The sequence below is a fragment of the Gekko japonicus genome, unplaced genomic scaffold (assembly GCF_001447785.1).
Source record: "Gekko japonicus isolate JY-2015 unplaced genomic scaffold, Gekko_japonicus_V1.1 scaffold277, whole genome shotgun sequence".
Taxonomy (NCBI): Eukaryota; Metazoa; Chordata; class Lepidosauria; order Squamata; family Gekkonidae; genus Gekko; species Gekko japonicus.
In genome coordinates, this window is record NW_015168055.1 from 689,273 (window position 1) to 712,995 (window position 23,723).

At 42.7% G+C, this 23,723-nt stretch overlaps 1 protein-coding gene across 2 annotated transcripts in view; it reads left to right on the forward strand.

Moving 5' to 3' along the window:
- FBF1 (Fas (TNFRSF6) binding factor 1) overlaps window positions 1-23,723 on the forward strand; it is a 64,491-nt gene that overhangs the window by 35,591 nt on the left and 5,177 nt on the right. The window contains exons 17-27 of one of the 2 annotated variants that reach the window (XM_015414462.1): window positions 272-427; window positions 2,979-3,079; window positions 4,100-4,306; window positions 4,683-4,790; window positions 7,104-7,243; window positions 10,365-10,483; window positions 11,746-11,868; window positions 12,909-13,094; window positions 13,359-13,535; window positions 16,129-16,266; window positions 23,409-23,547. In XM_015414462.1, the coding sequence (XP_015269948.1) occupies window positions 272-427; window positions 2,979-3,079; window positions 4,100-4,306; window positions 4,683-4,790; window positions 7,104-7,243; window positions 10,365-10,483; window positions 11,746-11,868; window positions 12,909-13,094; window positions 13,359-13,535; window positions 16,129-16,266; window positions 23,409-23,547 (1,594 nt within the window). The remainder of the gene's footprint in view (window positions 1-271; window positions 428-2,978; window positions 3,080-4,099; window positions 4,307-4,682; window positions 4,791-7,103; window positions 7,244-10,364; window positions 10,484-11,745; window positions 11,869-12,908; window positions 13,095-13,358; window positions 13,536-16,128; window positions 16,267-23,408; window positions 23,548-23,723) is intronic. The other variant, XM_015414463.1, reaches the window with a different exon arrangement.

The window sequence follows — 23,723 nt, forward strand, 5'->3', positions numbered from 1 at the left end:
CAGCAGCTTGTTCTGTTACAGAAAATAAGACAAATGCATGAGCTACTTGCAGGCACATTCCAGTGGATGTCTTCTGCAATATCTGAATTTCTCTCTGTGTACAAATCAAATAAAAGAGCAGCACTCGACGACTGTACATTCCATTCTAAAATGGTTCTTCTCTGCTTTATATAAAACATGAACAGTATTTAGTAGGGATGCATTCTTAACAGCACTTGCTAAAAGGGCTTTTGTTTCTATCTCATTTCCCTACTCTGCTGTCCTTTTCCAGCTTCTGCATTCAGAGCCCCTTGCATTGAATTCACCCATTACCAGTGAGAATGAGGAAAAAAGGGCCAGTATCCAGGTACAACTGCAAGAGAGTGTTGCAAGCTACCAGGCAGAGCTCTTGAGTGCCCAGACTCACCTTGTGGAACTAGAAGGCCAGGTAACTTATCATGCTGAGGACAAAGCAGCTCCACTTAACTTACTTCTTGTGGAAGCACTATGTGACCACAAATGTGTTTCAGTGACAAATATTTATAGATATGGACTACCTGAGCCATATATTTATTTATTTATTTATTTATTTGATGAGATTTTAAGCTACCTTCCCCTGGCAAGGCTCAGGGCGGTGCACAACATATTAAAACATAAAATCTATAGTAAAAGTCTTAAACAGTAAAACATAGTAACTACCTAAAAAGATGACACTAAGAATTTCAGTAGTGTCATTGCCTCGTGAGGGAGGTGTGGAGGGGGAGTGCCAGAAGGATGTACCCATTGCTGTCCTCAACCAAATGCCTGGTGGAACATCTCTGTCTTACAGACCCCGTGGAACTGCATCAGGTCCCTCAGGGCACAGATGTTATTCAGCAGAGAGTTCCACCAGGTTGGCTCCAGGGCAGAAAATGCTCTGGTTCTAGTCAAGGACATCAACTCCTTGAGCAACTGCAATTAGATGTGGTGAGCACGCCTCAGTTTCCACTCATCCTAGGACTGTCCTGGCTGATGACCCACAACCCCATTCTGGACAGGGCTCAACAGGAGCTTTGCTTTTGGAATCCTTGCCCGCACCACACCACACCCTTTACTCTTGCAGCCGCTGCCCCAGCCGGCGCTTCACAGGTCCCTCAAAAGTATGCTGACTTTGCTGACATCTTTGAGGAGAAGGGGGCTGACTAGCTCCCCCCTCACTGGCAGTACAGCTGCGCCATTGACCTGGTGCCAGTGCACCTGTAACCAATGTCAGAACCGGAGCTGGAAGCTTTGCAAGACTTACTTGCTAAGAACTTGAAATGAAGCTTCATTCGGCCCTCTATTCCCCGCTGTCAGCCCCAGTCCTCTTTGTAAAGAAGAAAAGTGGGGAGCTCTGCCTCTGCAACGACTATCGGGCACTCAACAAGATTACCGTCAGGGATTGGTACCCCCTGCAATTGATCCCGGAACTCTTGGACCGCCGGATCTACTTGGTCTTTGGGGTGCCTACAGTTTTGTGTGTATAAGGCCAGGGGACAAATGGAAGACTGCATTTGGCACCCACTACGGCCAATATGAATGCCTGGTGATGCTGTTTGGGTTGACCAATGACCTGGCCGTCTTCCAGAGGCTGATGAATGACATCTTCAGGGACCTGCTCGACTGCTTCATCATCATTTATTTAGATGATATTCTAATATACTCTCCCAGCCCCACCCAGTACATCGAGCATGTCTGCCAGGTTCTCCTGCACCTACGAGCCCATGGCCTCTACGCCAAGCTGGAGAAGTGCAACTTTGACCCATATAGCTCCCGCTCGGAGTTGGGCTTTCCATGGAAGCAACAAGTCACATCCATGCTGACCTTGCGCCCACCCTCAGTTCCTGTTTCCTGACCTCACTCCTGTTTGGATTCCCAGTTTCCTGACCTCCCACGATGGACAGCTATTCTCTTGGATTTTTATTTTTATTTTTTAAGTACCCGAAGGTACACCTTTATTATTTTCTTATATACCTACACACAGACATAAACAACAACTATGTTGTTGTTGTTGTATTCTCTTGGATTCTTGACTCGGCTCCTGTTCTGTTTCTTCTGGCTATGACCCCCGGACCTGACTCCTGCCTTCTGGCCCAGCCCAGCCCGTGACACTCAGCAGGCTGTCCGCTGGGTCGCTAGGTGATTCGTACACCAGATAGACAGCCAAACTCTCCTCAGCCTCCCACACCAGACCTACACAATAAATACTGGTCATCTTGGGGATGGGGAGTGCCCTGAAGGAGAAACCTTTATGGATGAGGATAGCCACACACATACCCGCCCTACAGTTCGGGACTGATGGAGGACCAAGAAACTTGGTGGAGTTAGCTCTTTCAAGGCGACCGTTTCGCCCTTCCGTATCCAGGTCTCGGTCACGCATGCCAGGTCCACATCATGTGCTGCAATGTAATTTTGCAGCATCACAGTCTTATTATTAAAAGATGTGGCATTGCACAGCATCAGTGTCAAAGGAGGGTTTAAATTCCTAGCCCTCTCACTGACGTGCCTCGGGATGGGACGAAGGTTGGCAGGAGACCAAGCATAACCATGTCTTCGCCTCCTTCCATTCCAAAACCTTCTCCCACCACCATACCTCCCTCTACCCCCAGTCACCAGGATCACCAGCCCAGTGCTGGCACTCTCATTGTCAGGCAGAACCATTCAGTTCTCCCACACCTGTGGAACAACGATACACTATTACAAAAACATCATATTTTCGCCAACTATAATACAACAGCTCCCTATATAGAGGACAAGTGTGTTGTCATGGATACACTGCTGAGATTTGGAGTCAAATCTTCACTTAAACAGAAAGCTTTCTGGGTGACCTTGGCCCAGTCACTGTCTTTTGGCCCAATCTACCTCATAAGGTTGCGAGAAAAGGTGGGAGCCCATGTACTTTGCCCTAAGCTCTTTGGAGGAATCAGAAGGTAATAGGGTTGTAATTTCTCTGGCATCTGCCGGTGATTTTCTGCTTTCAGGTACGTCGGCTGGAGCTAGAGAAGAATCAGCAGAAACTGTTGCTGGAAAGTCTGCAGCAGCATTATCGAGATGACTTAGAACTCATTGAGAATGCTCACAGGTATTGGTTACCAAGGCACACAGATTCCTTGCAGGGTACCTGCCTCTAAAATCCATGTAAAACATGAGACGTTTGTTTATAGGAGCACCAGGGCTATTTTTGGGCAGGAACGCACAGGAACGGTGTTCCGGCTGGCTCCTGAGTTGGCCACACCCAGCAGGAACACATTAGCATAATAGGCCACACCCAACAGCAGAAACTCATTAGGATTGGCTACAGTAGGCATGTGTGGCCTAACATGCAAAGGAGTCCCTGCTACAAAAAAAGGCCTTGGGTTTTGACAACAAACAAGGTAAACAGAATAAGAAGCAAAAGGTGGGTGTGGCTGGATGACCACACTTCTGGCAACACGGGGCTGCAGCCTAATATGCTAATAAGCTGTGGTGTCAGGGTGTGGCCTATTATGCTAATGAGTTCCTGCTGGGCTTTTTCTACAAAAGAAGCCCTGAGGAGCACTTTGTGCTGCCCACACCTAAGCTGCTGGACACATTGGCAAATGTTCTGCCATCCCCTAAGTACTAGAAGCTCCGTGGATTCACCCTATTTTATGCTTCTAGAGTTTCAGCCTATCAGGAGGGCTGCTCTTAAGAAATGTCTTAATTTTTTAAATCTGAAACCTCTCTTACTTACCACAGCATCCAGGCAATGATTCAAGGCAGCTGTTTCTGACTGCTTGTTTGGTAAAATACAGGGCCGGGTGTCATCATCATAGAGATGGCATTAAACTCCAAAGATTTCCAAATGATGTCATTCAACATATAAAAAACAGAGCAATCATAAGCAGATCTACTTGGAATCCTGCTCAAGTCTATCCAGTGGGGCTTACTCCCGGGAAACTGTTCTTAGGCTGGTACTATAAGAGTAACAGTAGTAAAACCATCATCAGCCCCAAACCAGAAATAAAGCCCCTAAAGTAGCCCTTTATGTAGAGGTCTGTAATGTTTTGCTAATTCCAGTCAGAGGAGAGGCTCTTGCATCCTCTTTTCACACCCAAACGTGGGGACTTTTTTTCTGGGACAGGAACCGCATAAAAGTGATTGATGACTCATACTGCCAGCGGGAGGAGCGCTTGCGGCAAGAGAACAAGGAACTGGCAGAGCAATACCTCTCCTACTGCCAGAGTGCAGAGCAAGCCAAATCAGAGCTATTAGTCCAACATCAGCGCAGACTGACAGAGATGGAGCAGGAGAAGGTCAAGGAGATTGACAGGCTCCGGGAGCTTCAACGGTATGAGCGAGGGGAGCAGCAATTGGGCTTTGGCTCGATGGAGCTTTTACAGAGCACATATCAAACAACAGAAGCAAAGTACTCTAATTTGAATCCTTCAAAACCTGGCTGACCCATTGGAATAAAAAAAGCTCATTTCTTGCAAATTATTCGTTTTGCTGTAATGAGACTTCTAAATAGGATTTCTCTCTATTTTCAAAAGTGATATTCATCAGATATGCACATTTCTACGTGCCTTGAAATTCTTGCACACTGTTTCGCCAGTAGGTATCTAAATGAATAATTGTAACATTAAGCTAAACTCTGCTCTCTGTACAAGCCATTACAGAGTGCCCAGCTGTGGATGGTTTAATCGGTTTTTCCCTTGGACCCACAGGACATCCATCCAGCAGATGCACAAGGACCATGAAGAACAACTGCAACAGTTAAAACGGCTGAAGGATCAGGAGATTGACGCTGTGACCAGTGCCACCTCTTACACCAGGTAACTGCTGCTGGTGCTGCTGTTGCTCATGTTGGCCAGATCCCAAATCAGGAATAGGAGTCAGAGCTAGGAACAGGGAAGCACAGTCGGGAGAAAAGCAAGAATAATTTTGTGGATATGTCTGTGGTGCTTTTGCCTGGGTGAGAAAGACCAGTTGCTGCAAAACATAGCATCCGTGCTTCTCCTACTCACTTTTTTGAGATGGCATGGTTTATGATGGAGCTAGAAGAGAAAGAAGAAGAGGTGCAAGTGGAGGTTAGAGCCTTTCCCCTCTGCATATAAAAGTATTTAGCACAATCTGGGAGGCTCTGGCCTGTAGATTCCAAATTGATCATCTGATCACATTGGTCAAAAATGCCACTTGCACAGCATGGGCCAATAAGGGATGGATATTTTAAGCTCGCTTTTGGAGGCTTGGATGGCCAAGTGTCTAGCTCACACCCAAAAGAACCAAAGTTAGTACTGACACTCTAGTGTACTTAGGTTTTCTGGCTCATGCTCTTTTTGTAAACAAATCAGTGGATTATGCATCTTAACCAAAGATACTTGCATCCTTAGACAGTTTAACTTGCAAGCAGGTTACATTCAGCACAAGTGAAGTTTGACACAGTATTCATTTGTATTTGAACAGTCTTCATACGTTCGTAATGGTGCAAAAAAGTTGATGGGACATATGTGTGCTCAGACAGCTTTCCTGTGGTGCTCCCTGCTCTGTCACTGCCACCTCAGTTCCCTATCAGCTGTTCAGCACATTCTTTACTAAGCCCAAAATACATTTACATTCCATGGGAAATGACTTAAAAATGTGAAGAGACTCCTTCTGTTCGTTACAGCTGCCTGACCTGGTATTTGTTAATGGGAAAGGCAGATACGGCCAGATCAAGAATAATGTTGGTATATGCATTCTTACAGTGCTTTAATATGACTGCTCCTTGCCAAAACCATTTTCTGCCCAAAGGGGAAGAAAGATCTACAGGTTCTGTCTCCTTTGAGGATGAGCTCTCCAAAGCCTTTGTCAATTTCAGTTCAGGTTCCTAGGCTGACCTGCACATATAAGAATAGGTTAAGAGTGCTTATCCAGTGTATTGGAGATGAACTGCCATGGTCAGTTTCATGATCTTCCATTAAATTTACTGTAATCTTCCATAGGGTGAGCATTCCTAGTTTGGAAAAGCACAGCTCCAAGCTTATAAACACAAAATGTAATGGGTCAAGGCTTTCTTAGCCACACAGGTGCACACCTTCCGGATGAAAAAAACAAAACCAAAAAATAAAAAAGGAAAGTGATAGTGAATAGCAGGAGGAGGAGGAGTGCTGCCAGCTGTGCAGATACAAAAACAGCACATACAGCCAAATATGGCTGCTTTTAAGGGAGACATCTTATGGCAACCCCAGGGCATAGTCATCAGATATCTTGACAAGCAGTTATTCAGCCGCCGTGCTGAATGCTTCCACGGCACAGATACTGTCAAGGCTGATCCACCTTGGTCTGAGAGATTTGTTTCTCGGTCCTCAACCTGAGACCCCGGAGCAAGCCTTTCTGTGATAACATAGCCACGTCTAACCTGGGTTTGGTCTGGTGGACTCACAGCAACACACTACAAAGCAGAATAAAGCTTTATTAAAAGAATTAAAGAAAAAGATTTTAAAAGCAGTATAGTTCCAGTGGTAGGTTCAAGTACACAAAATAATAAAACTAGCCCCCTTGATACACTTGCTGGATAAGTTCATAGCAGCATAGATCTTAGCTCCTTAAACTCTAGCAAATTCAGACTAAGGCAAGCGGCAAAATTCCATAACGCCAAACAGGTAACAGGGATGGGGAAAGGGAAGTGGGATGGGATGTAGCCTGATAGCATAGAATACAGTTTATAGAAATGAAGGCCATAAACCTCCTGACCCTTCTCTAGCCAATCACTCAGCTGTCTCTGAGGGATCTTGTGGAAGAAGAGCAAGTTCACCCACTCCCCTCTTCACCCACCTGAAACTGATGAGCTAATCAGTACGCCTGAGAAAGGACCTTGACAAACTAGGGGGTGTGTGTGTAACAGATCAGAGCAAAAAAAAATGGAACAAGTGGAACATTCCTCAGAAGATGGCTTCTCTCTTGACGGATGTAAAATTGCTTGCAAACAAATCTCCACAACAGTGGGGAAAGGGTCAACTTGACAAAAACCGTGCCTTTGAAACAAGTTATGTTTGAATGCAAAAACTGTGGTCAGTAAAGTTCTACGTGTCCCTGACCTTAACTGCAATGAATGCAAATGGATGTATCTTAACTCAGCAATGTGGTACACTCTTCGCTTTTTACAGATCTTTGAATAGCATCATTGAACAGATGGAGCAATTCTCCAGCAACCTGAATGACCTCTCCAGTAAAGTGGAGGCCACCCACCATACTACATCACAAGGGCTTGAGATTGGTGTCCGCCAAAGAGAGGAACAACAACGGGGTACATTCCTTTCTGTTTCTTGAAGTTCACGTACTACTTCCTCCAGATCTTTCTTGTCCCCTGAAGCACTTGCAACATAGCTGGGGCCCAGATTTGAAGAAATAAGTGGTCACTAGACTAGGCTCACCTTTGTCTTTTCACTGCCTGAGGTAAAAAGCCTATGCTAGCCACCACCACCTTCGGTAGGCACATCCGACTGGCCTCCTGTGGTGAGGGTGGCAAAAAAGTGCCTCCAAGGTGACATTAGGCAGGCGCATTGTGCTTTGTTGTTTAAAAGTGTTTGGATTTGAGGGTCTTGAGCCATGCTCCCTCTGTGGATTCTGGTGAGCAAAAAATCTACTCTGTGAGCTACTGGCATTAAAATTGTGAGCGAGCAATTTGGCTACTGCATAAATTAGTTTGCTCTTGAGCCATCCTTCCTGAGCTAAGGCAAAAATGTGTGAACTGGAGGCTAAAAAACTGAGCTAGCTCACTCTAACTGTCATGACTGCGCTGCTTCGTTCTTTGCTTTGGGGATGATCCAGGGCTTCCACCCGCTTGCTGCCGCCAGTGGGGGACCCAAATCAAGTTCCTTGCGCTGGACCTCGGGATCCCTCGAAAAACTCCTCTAAAAAGAACGAAGTACCGGCGATACCCGGGAGCAAGACCTGGTGTCGACTGTGCCACTGCGCCGCAGCCCCGCCTCCAGCATCTTCCTGTTTCTTAGGTTAGGTAGGGTTCTTTTCTCTTTTCTTTTTTTATAATATTTTTTTAACACAATTTTGTTTTCATGAAAATATTGACATATCATCAGTTCAAGTTAATATTTCAGTTTTAACCCCATACCAATATCCCCAATTTACTCTCTCCCTCCCCCAGGCTTCCCGCAATGCTTCCCCCTTCATCACTCCAGCACAACTTAAGATAACATCCTATTCTAACTTCAATATTGTTCCAAATATAGTAAGTTATGTTTCACATCCCAGTTCTTTTCTAGGTAAACCTTAAAGTCTCTCCACTCTTCATAGAATTCCTGATCTTCTTTGTTATTCAATTTTTTTGTAATTTTGTCCATCTCCGCCATAAACAAAGTTTTTTGTATCCATTCTTCTAACTCTGGAATTCTTTCTTGTTTCCAACATTGCACATAGAGTAGTCTCGCCGTTGTGATCAAATACCAAAATAGAGTCCTTTTTGTGATATTCAGTTCTTCCATTTTAAGTCCTAAGAGCAGAATTTCTGGCGCTTTCTTAAAGGAACATTTCAGAATCTTTTGCATTTCGCTGTGGACTCTGGTCCTAAAGTCCAACGCTTTTTCGCATGTCCACCACATATGGTAAAATGAACCTTCATGTTTTCTACATTTCCAACACTTGTTGGAAAGATTTTGACTCATGTTGGCTATTTTCTTTGGTGTCATATACCACCTGTACATCATTTTATAACAGTTCTCTTTCACATTAGTACAGGTCGAAATCTTAATCGAGTTCTTCCACAGATATTCCCAAAAGTCCATAGAAATCTCAGTGTTAACATTTACTGCCCATTTAAGCATTTGTTCTTTCACCGTCTCATCTTCCGTATACCATTTTAACAAAACTTTATATACGGTAGAAATCGCTTTTTTCCCTCCTCCCTCCCAGACAGTTTCAATTTCATTTTTCTCTTCTCTAAAGCCATATTTTTTCTTATCTGCATTGAACAAGTCAACTATCTGTAAATAGCTCAACCATACATATTTATACTGTATCTCATCCTGCTCTTTCATTTGCCATTCTGTACCAACTTTTTTTATTAAGTCTCTGTACGGCAACCATTCTTTGCCGCTTTGCCTCGTGTATCACGATAACACTTCTGCTGGTACTATCCACAATGGTCTACCTTCAAAGAAAAATCTTTTATATCTCATCCACGTTACAAATAAGGCATTTCTCACAAAATGATGTCTGAAAAAATTATCAGCCTTATTTTTTTCATACCAAAGGTATGCATGCCAACAAAATCTGCAATTATGGTTGTGTCTTTTTATAATATTTTTAATTGGTTTTATAAGCTGTATCCTACATTCTAAAGGGTAAGGGTACAGGGGAAACCCTATCACTAACTTATGACAAGAATATTTGTATGGTGACACGTGCCTACATCACTCCTGCAGTAATATTGGTATTATGATAGATATAGAATTATAAAAGCAGAGAGATCAAACTTCTATCAATGGTTAGGTAGGGTTCTGACAGTGATTGTTCCATCTCTGTTATACTTGACCTGTAATTTGTCGTATTTCACTAAAAACACCAAAGTAGACTCCAAGAGTTTAACGCCCTCAGTGCTGGTATGTTTGCTAAGGCTCAGCACAGGGTGATGGTCCAAGGCCAGGTCTCCCAATATAGTGGAAAGGGGTGGGTAGACCTGTTCTCCAAGTGCCATGTCTACCAGTATAGTGGAAAGGGGCAAGTAGACTTGTTCTCTGGAGGCCTGATACAGAGGACAACATTTTGTGTAATGAAATTTGACTTTATTCTGTTTTCTCTAACAATGTTTAAATTATTCTTAAAATATAGTTTAGATATAGTTTAAAAGAATTAATTCTGAGACTTTTACAAGGTTATGGAAATAACCTAAAAACTAATGTATGCAATAGTTAAATGTAGACTTGCTCACAACTTTAACGCTACTAGCTTTTTTTGCTCACGAGTTAGAATTTTTGCTCACAACACTGTGGATCATAGAGGGAACATTGGATCTGATGCAATACGGCCAAGATGCTGTTGTACCACAAAAAGTAACCCTACTTGTCTACTTTTTTATAGCTGAAACTGAGGGCATATTCAGGTGTCTAATTTCAGGGACCATATGTGCTATTCACCAAATCCTCAAAAATGAACCATATAGCTGAAAATGTCCAGCACAGGAACAGTGCACGGAGATTCCTAGATTTCTGCCCTTTTGGTTGTGTCTTACAAAGATAAACTAAGTGCGCAGGAGACAGCTGTATCAGTCCTGAGTATACTGACCAAAGTTCCTGAAATAATTGGAGATAACCTAGTTAGGGCCTTGATTCAGAGATAGGAATTAGCCCGTGTATTACTGAAGAACTGAAATGATTGATCATTGCTTCCCCACCCCCACCCCCATGGCAAAGTGCTGCAAGATCATCTGGCCCATCAACAGAGAGACATGGAAGAAGAGCGAGGCCGGCTGCAAAAGGTCATCTCTAAAATGGAGGCCAGGCTGAATGAGCAGACCCGCCTCCTTGAGCAGGTGAGCTGATGATAGATCAGAAGTGCTCAGGCCAGGTATCTGTGCTTAAGTGGGAATGCGAGAGCTGGAATTCAAGGCTTAAACTGAGGTCTATTGTCCTCTCCCCATTTGTATTAGCATTTAAGGCAAATTTTGGCAGTAGGACTGCTTCAGTTGTTTAAAGATGCAAAACCAATGAAGCACTTAGCCCTTTCCATCTTTGTATCATATTTATTTAATAGTGTCACCCAGCAACAAAAGCTTATTAGCCAAATACTGCTTTACAGCCTTAATGAGGTAAGGCCCTTGAGTGAAGTGAAGGGGAGCTTCCCTTGACCCAGGGGGTTTACATATTCAGGTGAGAATCCGCACAGGGAGGCACATCTAAATACTGGAGTGGGAGTAATACTGCAGGCGATCTGAGTATTGCTGTTCAGTCCTGAGAAACGCAAGTGCCTAGCAAGAGCTGCAGAAAAAGCCCATAAGATTTGACACGCTGAAGGTTTAACAAGGGCACTTGTGGGATCACTTAAGACAAATCACTTTGTATTCAAACATAGGGGGGTCAAATGCTTCAGAATTGCATTTAAAAGCTGGAGCGAGCACTGCATTGACAGAGTGAAGAGGATCTTTTTATCATTCTAATTATTTAGCAAAAGAGATATTCATTCATTTATTGATACCCTCTCTTCTCCCCAGTGACGATCTAAAACAGCTTACAGCAGCATTCTCCCCTCCTCCATGCTACCTTCCCAATACCAATCCTGTGAAATAGTTGAGGTTGAGAGAAAATTATTAGCCCACAGTCACGCAGCAAACTTTTGTGGCAGAGTGGGATCTAGCAGATCCTAGTCTGCCACTCCTCAGATTTCTGAATTAATAAAACAGGGGAAAAGGAAATGGGGGGGTGTTCATTGTTCTTTGTTTCCTTTGTTTGCATACACTTCTTTCCTAATGAGTTCTACCTGTATAGTCTGTGTGCGCCTTGGTGTTTAGTCATGCCAGCCACATGACCACGGAAACGTCTTCGGACAGCGCTGGCTCTTCGGCTTTGAAACTGAGATGAGCACCGCAACCCTAGAGTCGGATTCAACTGGCTTTCAAGCAAGGGAACCTTTACCTTTACCTTTTTACAACATGTTGATGACCCACTTATAATTGAAGTGGCTTTCATTTGAATAATACCAGTTCATTATGGTGTTCCTTCTTCCTCCTTCTTTAATCCAATTAAAATTCTTAGCAGTAAGAGAAACCTTCCCCCGACATACTTCTCTTTGCCCTAGGAACGCTGGAGAGTGACAGCAGAGCAATCTAAAGTGGCAGCTTTACAGCACTCACTAGAAGAACAGAGAAGAGCCATGACTCAACAGCTGGCCATGGAGAGGGAAGAGCTGGAGAGGGCAAAGGTTAGAAATAAATGCCCATGTTGTTTGACCATTGCAATGTTGTCAAAACATTATAAAAATGAGGATTCACTTCACTCAGTTGTAAGCATGCAACAGCCTGTGCAAAAAAATAGATCTCCCAGTAGCTTTGACCTTTGTGCTTCTTGCATATCATCTGCTACTCTTGCTGTGGCAGACTTTCCTCCCTTCTGCCACCGTCCCATGCTGCTCGCTGAGTGCCCATGCTTCTTGACGATTTGGTCTGGAGCCCTAACAGATTGCCTCTCCCATTGCTCACACATGTAGAAAAGTAGACAAGGAAGGTTTCCACTATTCCCATAGCAACCACCACTGGCAGACTAGTTGCCACGTCTGGAAGGTAGTAGGCAGGAAGTGCAGCTGTAGCCAGAGTTCTGTGACGTGGGACAGAGAGAACAAGAATCTCCTTCTGGTGGCAGATTATGTGGGCTCCGTTAAAGGGCAGTGAACTATCCGTGATTGAGTTTACTGTTGTATTTTTATCATCAGGAGGTGCATCATTTAGATTTTCTCCCTCAAGCGCCAAAATATTGGAACAAGGCAATATCTGTGTAGTTGGCAGAATCTGAAGAATCCTCTGCAGAGGGTTATGGGGTTACACATATATAGTGTGGAGTGCCAAGCGTGGCTACATGCATAAACTAAGAAGCAATGATTTGGTGTTGATTTGTATGGGCCATGTGATGGCCTTCAGCCAACAAGATTTTGAGAAAGGCCTGAGGGGGAAATGAAGAGCTTTTGAGGAACTCTTTTTACCTTAAAACCCAGGTGGTTACACCTAAACAGAGATCCTTTTATGGCAGGAAAAAGGGCTTTATAAGAGAAATATCAGTTGTGCTGTTGTTGCTTTTCCCCAGTGCAGCTGACTAAAAGGTACACTGAGTTTTGCAGGATGTGGTTGCTGAAACAGCATCTTTAGTAAATTGTTTGTCTAAGGACCTGTGTCTGTTTTGCTTGCACTTCAGTACCATTAAGCACCACACTTTCCACTCTCTCCCTCTTCCCATCTGTCTTGCTTGCAGGATGCTTTGCTAGAGGAGCAGAAGTCAGTTATGCAGAAATGTGCAGAGGAGCGTCGCAAACTTGCTGTGGAATGGTCAGAGCTCCACACCCAACAGAGGCTAAGCAAGGAGCGCACTGAGCGGGAGGTTGACCGAGCTCTTCAGATCGATTCCCAGAGGGAAGGGGCCATCATGAGCCTTGCAAAGGTAAATGGGGCTTAAGCTGAACCCAGCAGAGCATAACTCTGGATCTTGCTTGCAGGGCCAATTCTCAGCCATGAAAAATGAAGTAAAAAAAATAAAGGGGGATATTTGGATAAGGCAACAAGGGCTTCTAGAGGATCTTTTCCCGGAGAGCCATTGTCAGAGCACTGATGAAAACATGGCTACAAAGTTCAATGTACCTGATTTCCATGCTTTTCAAAACAAATCAAGATAGCAAATCTGTGTGACAGCTGTTCCTTCTTCTAGAAGCAAGCAGATCTGGAAATTAAAGCCAGTGAGCTGAGATCCAAGGAGGAGCAGCTGGCTAGAGAGTGGGAGATTCTCAAGCAAGAGAAGCAGCAGTTGAGATTGGAAAAGGAAAGAGTAAATGCAGCAGCTTTGAACATCAAACAGAGGGCAGATGAAATTGACAGTATGAGTAAGGTAAGGCACACTCTGCTCTGCTTGCAGTATTTCTGTTAGTGTTAGGAAGGGTGGCAGGGGAAGGAAATAAAGGCATCTTTCATATAGGAGTGTTAGGCCAAATGCCTTATTTACGACAAATGGCTAACTATAATTTTAACGTGAGTTCTGGCCAGCATTTACGGAGGTTTTGTTTGAACTTAGGAGTCCAGTAATATAGACCACACGGGTGTTTTTCAAAAACAAATAATCTTTTACTGAAGTATTTCAATATCAAGCATACAAAAACATCCGTCTCTCAATTCACAAGCATACAAGTTTCCTTTAGAGTCATAGAAAGAATACAAAATAGTTCCTTAGTTATTTGGAGGAGGAGAGGTAGCTGGTTCGATTTATACTCGCCTGTTCTAGAAGTCTTGTCTGTTGCAATGGTAATTGGAAGGGAAGGGAAAGATCCCTGGGGTAAGTGCTCCTTCACACTGCCTAAACGAGCTAGCTAGTGTGTGAATGTCTCTAGCTGCGCACCCTAGAGAGATTCAGACAAAGAGCTTTAACTCAAGGAAAGATTGGGGGGGGGAGTAGAATGTGGCCAGCCAGCAGCCCAGCGCTTAAAGCATGGTTTCTGCGTTATATACTGAATCTCCAGGTGGGTGGTGCCTTGCCAGGCTGTGGCACCACCTTCTAACAAGTCCATCCCATAAACTACCCTTATTGGTGAATGCAGGAAAGGGGCAGGTACTCCTATGGGAGGGGCGATATTTGAAATTCTATAATCTATCTCATGGAATGCCATTTGGCTAGGTGTGACTTCTCAGCTTCAGGACATCTCTTTGTTGTGTTGATGACTCTTGGCTTCACCAGGCTTACAAGATGCTGTAAACAGGAAACTGCTTATACAAATGCAGATTCAGTCCATGCCTTTCGTGACATCTCGTATCTCCAGTAATGGGGGATTTCTCTTCCAAGATGTTTGTTTTCTGATCACAATGGCAAACCATGTGCTTTTTCTTCCCACAATGCTTTGCTAGCTGAATGTGTGCATGCTCCATTAACATAGAAGGCAGGCAAGTCTTTTCCTATGTGAAATCTGTCTCTCTCACAATAGGTGTTGCAAACAGCTTCCTTTGGCTTATGGTATACAAATGAATGTGCATAGTCCATGTGTGTTGCTTGTGTATCAGATATAAAAACATAAATCAGTCTGTCTCATAACAGGAGCCAAAGCATAGTTTGAGTTCAGAAGATGGGGTGACTGTCGCCCTAAATCCTGGAGTATTCTGAGACCTGCTTCACACATCATTTTTAAAAGGAGAAAAGTGGGGGGGGGGCAGTTATGAGGAAATAATAATATCTGCTCCCATGAATTACCTTACCTGATCATTTGAAGGTAGCATTAAGATCACATCACTCCATTGTCAACTAAGATGCTTTTTTTATTGAGATAAAGGCATGGAATACACTTTGCCCAGTTCATTACATTCATTTGAATATTGTGTTAATATGTGTTGTGGGAATCCGTGGAGGGGGGGGGGGAGAGAGCAAACAAGGATTCAATGAAGAAAACTTTCTTAGCGTGTTCTTTTAAAAGGTAGTAAATGAAATGAGTATGGAGCTGAGGAAACTAAGGGGGTAAACAGCACTGTGAGGACAAGGGATGAGGTTGTTCAAAGGATGACTCAGCAGGTAGTAAGGGATGTAGGAGCAAAAGACAAAAGCATGAAAACATTTTGTGGGGCAAAGAGGGAGGTCTCAGAAAAAAGGGGAGGGTAATTGATTGTATTTGCAATTAAAACACATGTGCCTTAGATGTACCCCTGTGGATGGAGCCCATTGTATCTCACTCCAAATAGCTGCTGGTTTCATTTCTATACCTACCTTAAAAGAATGTGTCTGGTTTGGGCAAAGACCAACACAGGTGACAATTGAAGAGATCTTGTACAAAGTGATGAGGCTCCTTACACAAGTCTGGAAGAAGTACTGAGACCTTGAGTATGGTGAAATGAGTTTTTTTTGACGGGAGTAATTAATGCTTAAGCAATTACAATAGTTTCAGGCATACAACAATAGCACCAAATAATAGAAAGCCCAGATTAAGATGCAAATAGTCCAGTCACCTAAACACGCATGAAGAGTGAGCAATGTGTATCACTCAAGAAGGGAGAAGCAAGAAGCATAATAAAGCAGAGCAAGAAGGATGTGAAAAATATGAGGCACATGTAATAATTTGCTGAATTAACAACGGAGACTGGTAACGGGGGGAAAGATCCTGGAAGAGGACTTCAATCTCAACCATTTTCTGTGTTCCACCTCTTGCAACATCCCTCATTTGTTCTGCGTATGCTTAGTTTTTAGTGGATTTCAGGACTCATGTTTTCCTCAAAGCTGCACCCTCCAATTTATAATTCCTTTCCCCAACTCTAGATGAATGAAAGCTGGTTGTGATTTACTCATCAGCCAAGGAAACGCACTGCACATGCTCAAAGGATGTGCTTCTTGTGCACTATACCACATGTTCCGCGGCTGAAACATGAGAAGGAAAATTGGTTCTAGGGCAACGTGCTGCTGGTGCTCTACTGCAGATCATCTTCAGATTCTCTGTCCTTGTGCTCCACAGCTGTCTTCACAGAGGTATGAGGAGGGAGAGCGTGCCCTCCTGGAGGCAAGGAAGGTGGAGTCAGAGCATCAGGCAAGGCTGCATGCTCTGCAGCAGCAGATGGAACGACTAAGGCAGCAGGAAGAATATCTGCACCAGGTAATTTTCCTGAAGCTTTTTTTAAAAAAAAAATATTATTTTTATTTTGAACTTTTTGAGGGAATACAAAATAAAAAAGGGGTAAGGGGAAAGAACAAAAGGTAAAATTACCAAAACATACTATAAAGGGCATTTTTACAAATATAAAGGACAATCTTTGATTCAAATACTTGAATTTTTTGGGAAACCTATACAGCATTATAACTTCAAAAACCACTATAACAACCTACTCAACATTCTGCCATTTTCTCATAATATATTAACATTTTATCCTATCTTATCAATCCTATCAGTTATATGATAAACTACGAATAACAGTTTGTTGTGATAAGAATCATATGAAAGAAAACATCTTAACTATTTCATACTGAAACTATCATATAATATAAACTATTCAACTGCATGACTACAAAGATTGGTTATAGTAATCATAGAAAACTCACCAGTTATTTTCAAATTCATCTTTCAGTCTCTGATGAATGAAGTGTGTCAGTTTTGTCATAACAGCATAATCTTCGTTGTGGTCTCTGTGCAGTCCCACACATGGGTAGGGCGCCTGCGCACGACCTCGACCAGAGAACATTCCAGAGCTTGCCTCAGGAGTCTTTTTGGCGGGCTCTCTTCCCACCCTGGGGAGAAGACACTCACATACATTTATGCCTATACATTTATGCCCAAATATTTCACTGAGTTTGAAATAAGATCACAGCCAGTAATTGATTTAATATTATCATGTTCTTGTTTTGATAAAAAACTTCACAATTATTTTAGTTTTTTCCCTGTTAAATCCAGAAAGAGAGCCAATTATTCTATATGTTCCACAACAGATTGTATAGTATCTTGTAAATTTAAAATTGTCAGTACTTCATCATCTGCAAATTTAATGAGTAGCCCCTTTAATTTAAATCCTTCTCTGTCAACTTTCAGTCCCTTGCTATTTTAATCTTGTCTGATTCTAGAAGCAAAAGTTTCCATTGTGAATAATAATGGTGATAAAGGGCATCCTTGTCTTGTCCCCTTTTCTATCCAAAATCCATCAGTTAACATGCCATTAATTTATTTATTTTTTGCATTTTGTTTTGTAAAAATACTTCGAATCCAGCTCAGGAATCTAGGTCTGCAATTTATATACTGTAGTACTTTTTGCATAAAAGTCCAAGACAGATTATCAAAAGCTTTTTCAGCATCCAGAAACATAAAAGCCATTTTTCTTTATTTTTATTTATTATTCTTTATTATTATTTAATTTCACAAATCAATTATAAAATGAAGATTGTCTTTCATATATCTCTATGGGACAAAATCTGTTTGGTCTTGGTGAATTATTTTTGTTATATATTTCTTCAGTCTCTCTGCCATTATTGAGGCAAAAAGCTTGTAATCCATATTTAACAATGATATCCGTGCATACGATTGTGGTAGCATTGGATCATTCCATTCCTTGTGGATCAAAGTTATGTGTGCCTCCTGCCATGTTTGTGGTATAGTTTTCTTTTAACTTTCTGCAGCAGCAAAATAAATTCATCCTCCAGACATCTATAATACATTGCCAATAAACTATCAGGGCCTGGAGCGTTATCTTTTTTCAAGCTCTTTATTGCTTGTGAGAGCGCTTGTACTGTGATGTTTTGATTCAAAATGTCCTTCTTTTGTGAATTTTGGTATAGATGTATCCATTATATACTCATCTATTCCAATTTTGTTTAAATTTTCTTTCTTGTAAAGTTGAGAACAAAAGGAAATTGTTCATGTATGTCTTGATGGGTGATTTCATTTAGTTTTTTAACTCCAGCTGTTGATCCTCTCATTAAAGTTTTGCTTGCCTCCAAATCGATATTATTGATGTCTCTTCTGTAGTATTTATTTTTAAAAACTCTGCCAAGTCTTTTTTACACTCCTCAATTATATCTGTTTGAAGTAGGATGTCATCATTTAATCTCCATCTTCTTTTTCCCATTCGTTTTCCTTGCCAAGATATCCATAATGGATCGTGGTCTGCAAAGATCTTTGGTTGAATCTCAGCATTTTTTAAATTTGTAATTAATGTATGAGACATCCAACACATGTCAATTCTGGAATATGTTTGGTGTCTATCTGAATAAAAAGTATAATTTCTAGATTTGGGATTAATTGTTCTCCAAGCATCAATCGATTGCAATAATTCCATGTACCGAACAACATTCTGGGGAAGTCTGCCCCCCCCCGTCTGTTTAGATTTCTCCTTTTTGGGTTCCAGAACTCTATTCATGTCTCCAAAAATTATTATTTCCCCTACTTGAAAATCCAATAGCTTCTGAAATAAATTATCATAGATTTTTTCTTTAGCATTATTTGGAGCATATAAAGATGCCAATGTGTTAATCTTGCCATCAGGGAATTGAATTTTCAACATTAAATATCTCCCATCCACATCTTTCAAATCTTCTATAATGTTGATTCTATGGTTTGTTATATAAATTGCTATCCCTTTCCTCTTCTCATTCACCGAGGCAGCATAAACCTCATTCCCAACGTTTTATTCTTAAGCATACGTTCCTGTTGTGTTTATGTGGGTCTCTTATAAACAAACAATATCTGCCTTTTGCTTTTTAATAGATTGAAAATTTTGGACCTTTTGGTAGGAGAGTTTAAGTCTTTGATGTTTAATGATATCACATTCAGGATATCCATTTTCTAAGGAAATGCTGCTGTTTGGTCTAATTTCCCTTCTTCCTCGCCTGGCCCTTCTGATAACTCTTCTGCAAGTTGCTTTGCTTGTTCAATTTTAGATATATTTCTTCCGCCTTTTGGTAGTTGCACTTCCAGTGCAAATGGTATCTTCCAATGATACTTTATCTCTTTCTTTAGTAAAATCTTTCTTAGAAAAAGTCTTTCCTCCTTTTCAAAACAGTTGAAGGAAGGTCTTGAAAAATTTGTATCTCTGTCTCGTGAACCTGAGAGGAGAGATTCTTTGCTTATAACTTCTATAGAGGCCTTTCATTAACTTAGTACCGCAAACTTTTCATTTGATTACAGTCACCACATTAAAGCAATTGCAACTAAGCTTAAACTTTAGACTAGATTTATAGTATACAGAATAGAAATCACTAGATTTATAATATAAAACTCAATGTCAAATAAAGCTGTGTCATCACATTCAGTCACGAGGGACTTGTATTTCAAATACTGTAATTTATAGTTTATGTTAAATGGAGGATTACAGAAACATTAAATATAGTAAATATCAAAAAATTAAGAAGATAGGGTTAAATAAGATATGAAGTGCTAAATTCAGTTAGTCTGTTAGTAAATGTTAGTATTTGGTAATTACTCTTCTTATTCAAGACTATTTCACATAAGAAATAAACCCAATTACACTAGTTATTTGTTAATATTAAAGAATCACCGTATCTCACTGATATTCCTCATCCCACCAAGTTTCTGAAATACCCACAATGTCTATTCCCCCCCCAAACACCAAGCATTCCAATTCCCCGATTTTACCTCGGACACTTCTAGCATTAGTGTATAAACACCTATAGTTTCCCATGCATGTTAAGCCCACAACCTTCCTCTTGCTGCCTCAAGATCTTGTCAGGCAGTCCATATCATTAGCCACAGTCTCAGTAGACAATTCTAATCCTTTTCCTTGTAGAAAAGTAACAGCTACCCCTTCATCTCTTTGAGATGAGCCATCCCGAACCAGAGACTTTTCATCTCCTGTCAGCTTTCCCCCAATATTCAGTTTAAAAACTGCTCTGCCACCTTTTTGATTTTAAGCGCTAGCAGCCTGGTTCCTTCTCGGGATAAGTGGAGACCGTCTCTTTTGTACAGCTCCCTCTTGTTCCAAAAAGCATCCCAGTGCCTAACAAACTTGAACCCTTCCCCCCTACACCATCGACTCACCCATGCATTGGGACTCCTGATCTGTGCCTGTCTCTCCGGCCCTGCACGTGGAACAGGCAGCACTTCTGAGAAGACTACCTTGGAGGTCCTGGCCTTGAGTTTCCTGCCTAGCAGTCTAAATTTTTCTCCCAGTACCTCACAACTGCATTTCCCCACATCGTTGGTGCCAACATGTACCATGACCACTGGCTCCTCCTCAGCACTATCTACCAGCCTATCTACAACACGCGTAATGTCCGCTACCTTCGCACCAGGTAGGCAAATCACTATACGGTCAGTACACGGGTTCGCCCTGCCTAAGGATCGAATCACCTGCCTAAGGATCGAATCACCAAGAGCCCCCTCCCTCCCTGCCCAGGGATGGTTCCTTGGTGTGAAAGGATACCCGTTCGCCAGCTGAAGAAGAGGTCCCTTCTGAGGGCACATTCCCCTTATCCGCAGCACAGTGCCCTGTTTCCTCTCGACCCTCATGCTCCCTGACAGCGGCGGGGCTGCCATATTCAGAGTGGGACATATCTAACAAGTCCCTGAGAGTCTTCTCCATGCACCTAACTGACTGTCTCATTCTGGCTTCATAATTGCTTTTAAAATAATAATTATATATAATCCCCCTTTTAAAACCCTTTGTATTTCAGTGGTTCTCCTTGTAGAAGTCTACTTACCTTACTGGGAACCCAAGGAGACTAGGGCCCTGGCTTTCTGGCTCTTCCTGGGCTTCTTACAGAGCCCCTAGTCTAAGAGTCCCTAGGCCAAGAGCCCTTTGGCTCTCACCCTTCGGCTCGTGCCTCTGGCAAGGTGCTGCCTTAAATAGAAGCTTCCCCAGCAGAGGGTGTGGCCAGCAGCTATTCAAATTCACCCAGGCACTCAATTACAGTCAAAAAATGACTCTTTCACACCCTATCTCAAGCAGCCAGGACTCTGCAACAACTCATAACTCACCCACACACTCCCAAACACAGTCCCCCCACACAGTACCCTCTCAGCTAAATCACCTCAGCTGAAAGTAAATAAAAAACACTCACCCTTCTAGCAGCTCTGTTTCCTGCTCTTTCTCAGAGCTCAGCTGGGTCAGCTCCGCTTCTGGCAAGGTTTTTCAAGGTATGAGCTTTCATGTGCAAAACACACTTTTTCAAATATATTGGAATGGTAGGTGATAAGTCCTTAGACATACTCGTGATTTCAGCTCTTAAGACCTTTTATTCGGGAAGAACAAGACAAAATAGCCGGCTCACAGGCCGGCTTATATGCCCCAAGGAAAACACACCCACACACACCCAACACCCGTGAATGCTCTATCTACAGTGATTAGATTAATCCTAGGGACCCTAGGTTCCCGATTGGCAGGGAACTAGGATCCGAACATCTATTGTGTTCAGGAGCGAAGTTCAGGTACTTCACCTGACCGCATGCGGAACCGGGCGAAACTGGATTGCGCACATGGCTGGGTCAGGACACAACAGTAGGTGAGGGTTCAAAATTATAGACAGGGACTTAACAGCAAATTAACATGTAACATGGCACATGGCTGGGTCAGGACACAACAGTAGGTGAGGGTTCAAAATTATAGACAGGGACTTAACAGCAAATTAACATGTAACATGATGATGTTTAAGGTATGCAAAGAACTAAATAACAAGCTAGGGTTATAAGATCAACAGCTTTAAAGCAATAAATATGTCAAAATAGCAGATAAATGTCTAAAGGTGTCTTTTCTAATTGTGGGAAGCAAACTGAGAATCTGCATTCTCTCCTACCAGGTGTGAAGATCACTTAACTGCACTTTTTGAGGTGGATGTCATGTCAGGAAAACATCCCACTATTCCTTGCATTACATTCAGTATTCTAATATGCTATTCTGAAAAAGAAATACACTAAAATACAGAGGATTTATAGTCCTTCTTGTTGAGAATACATATGTGAGGGCTGAATGAGTTAGCATATAAAAACCAATATCCCTGTTGAGTCCTGGGGAGGTTTTTATTCCAAGTGTTGTAATAACTTGTAATCCAGCAGTTTCCCTTTTCATTCTGTTCCTGAAGTTCCTTTGTAATAAAACAGCTACTTGGAGGTCACCAATTGAATGTCCTAGAAGGTTGAAGTGTTCTCCTACAGGTTTCTCAGTCCTGTGATTCCTGATGTCAGATTTGTGTCCATTTATCCTCTGGTGTAGGGTTTGTATTGTTTGTCCTATGTAGAGAACCAAAGGGACATCAATCCTGGCATGACTCATATGTCTCCAGCAATATTCCCTCTAAGCTGTGGAGTCTTGTGAGCAAAAATTCTACTCTGTGAGCTACTGGCATTAAAGATGTGAGTGAGCAATTTGGGTACTCCATAAATTAGTTTGCTCTGGAGCCATCCTTCCTGAGCTAAGGCAAAAATGTGTGAGTCGGAGGCTAAAAAACTGTGAGCTAGCTCACACTAATTCAGCTTAGAGGGAACACTGGTCTCCAGTGCTTCCCCCCAATGAGCTGGAATTTTTTTTCAAAGTTTACTTTTATCTGGCTCAGTGAGGAAACTGTGGGTTGGCTTTGGGTGGAGCGTCTATGTGAACACTCCACCCAGGGCTGGCTCACTCACTAGGCGAACTAGGCGATCGCCTAGAGCGGGCTAGCCCTTAAGGGCGCTAAACTGCACCCGGACCCGTACTCTGGGAGTTTCTTGATTATTTGTGTTTTTCATTCTTCCTAAAATGCATTTATTTTTGAAAATTGGTAGGCGCGGGGGGGGGGGGGGGCGCCAGAAGGGATCCTTGCCTAGGGTATAAAATAAGCTGGGGCCGGCCCTGACTCCACCAGCAGCCAATAAAGGGAGGGAGCAGAACTAAGGTCAGTCTTCAGAATGGTGCTGCTAAGCTCTATCACCCCTTTAGCCCATAACCAGGCTTCTCCCCCCCCCTTTTTTCCCAGTCAAGCTGTTCTGTAGCTACAGTGTGCCTTGGGTGAGAAAGTGGAAGGAAGGGTGAAGGAGGGGGCTGGCATCAGCATTTCTGCCCCAGTGGGATGGAGGCAAAGAGTGCCAGTGAAGTCAGCAGGGATGGGGGGGACATGTATGGACACTGTTATTGTCCACTCCTGCCCAGCTTGCAGCTGCCCCTGTATGGATCCAGCCCTTGATGTACATGACAGAACATGCCCATGATCACAGCTACCACCTGTTTAAAAGCTGGATCTGTATACAAACAAGTAAGCTCTACATGAAACAGAGGAAGGTGTTGCACGAACACTCTCTTTCTTCCTCCTTTTGGACTGTATCAGGAGCGCCTAAGTTTGTCACACCAAAGGAGGCAGCTTGAACAGCTGCGGGACAGTCTTCCAAGCAACCCACTGCTCTTCCAGACCACACCCTGGATGCCATTATCAGGCACTCAGACGAACGTAATATCCAACGTGCAGGGTAAGTAGCTCATGGCCATTAGTTATCCGGGGGTGGGGGGTGTTGTTTGCTTGAAGGAATCAAAGGCTGCAAGGTGCTTATTCCATGTTCCTGTGAGGGCCTTGGTGTGTCAGTGGCTTCAGTTCTCGGATGGAGTCTGGAGACAGTGACTTGCCACTCACTAGCTACCTGGATAA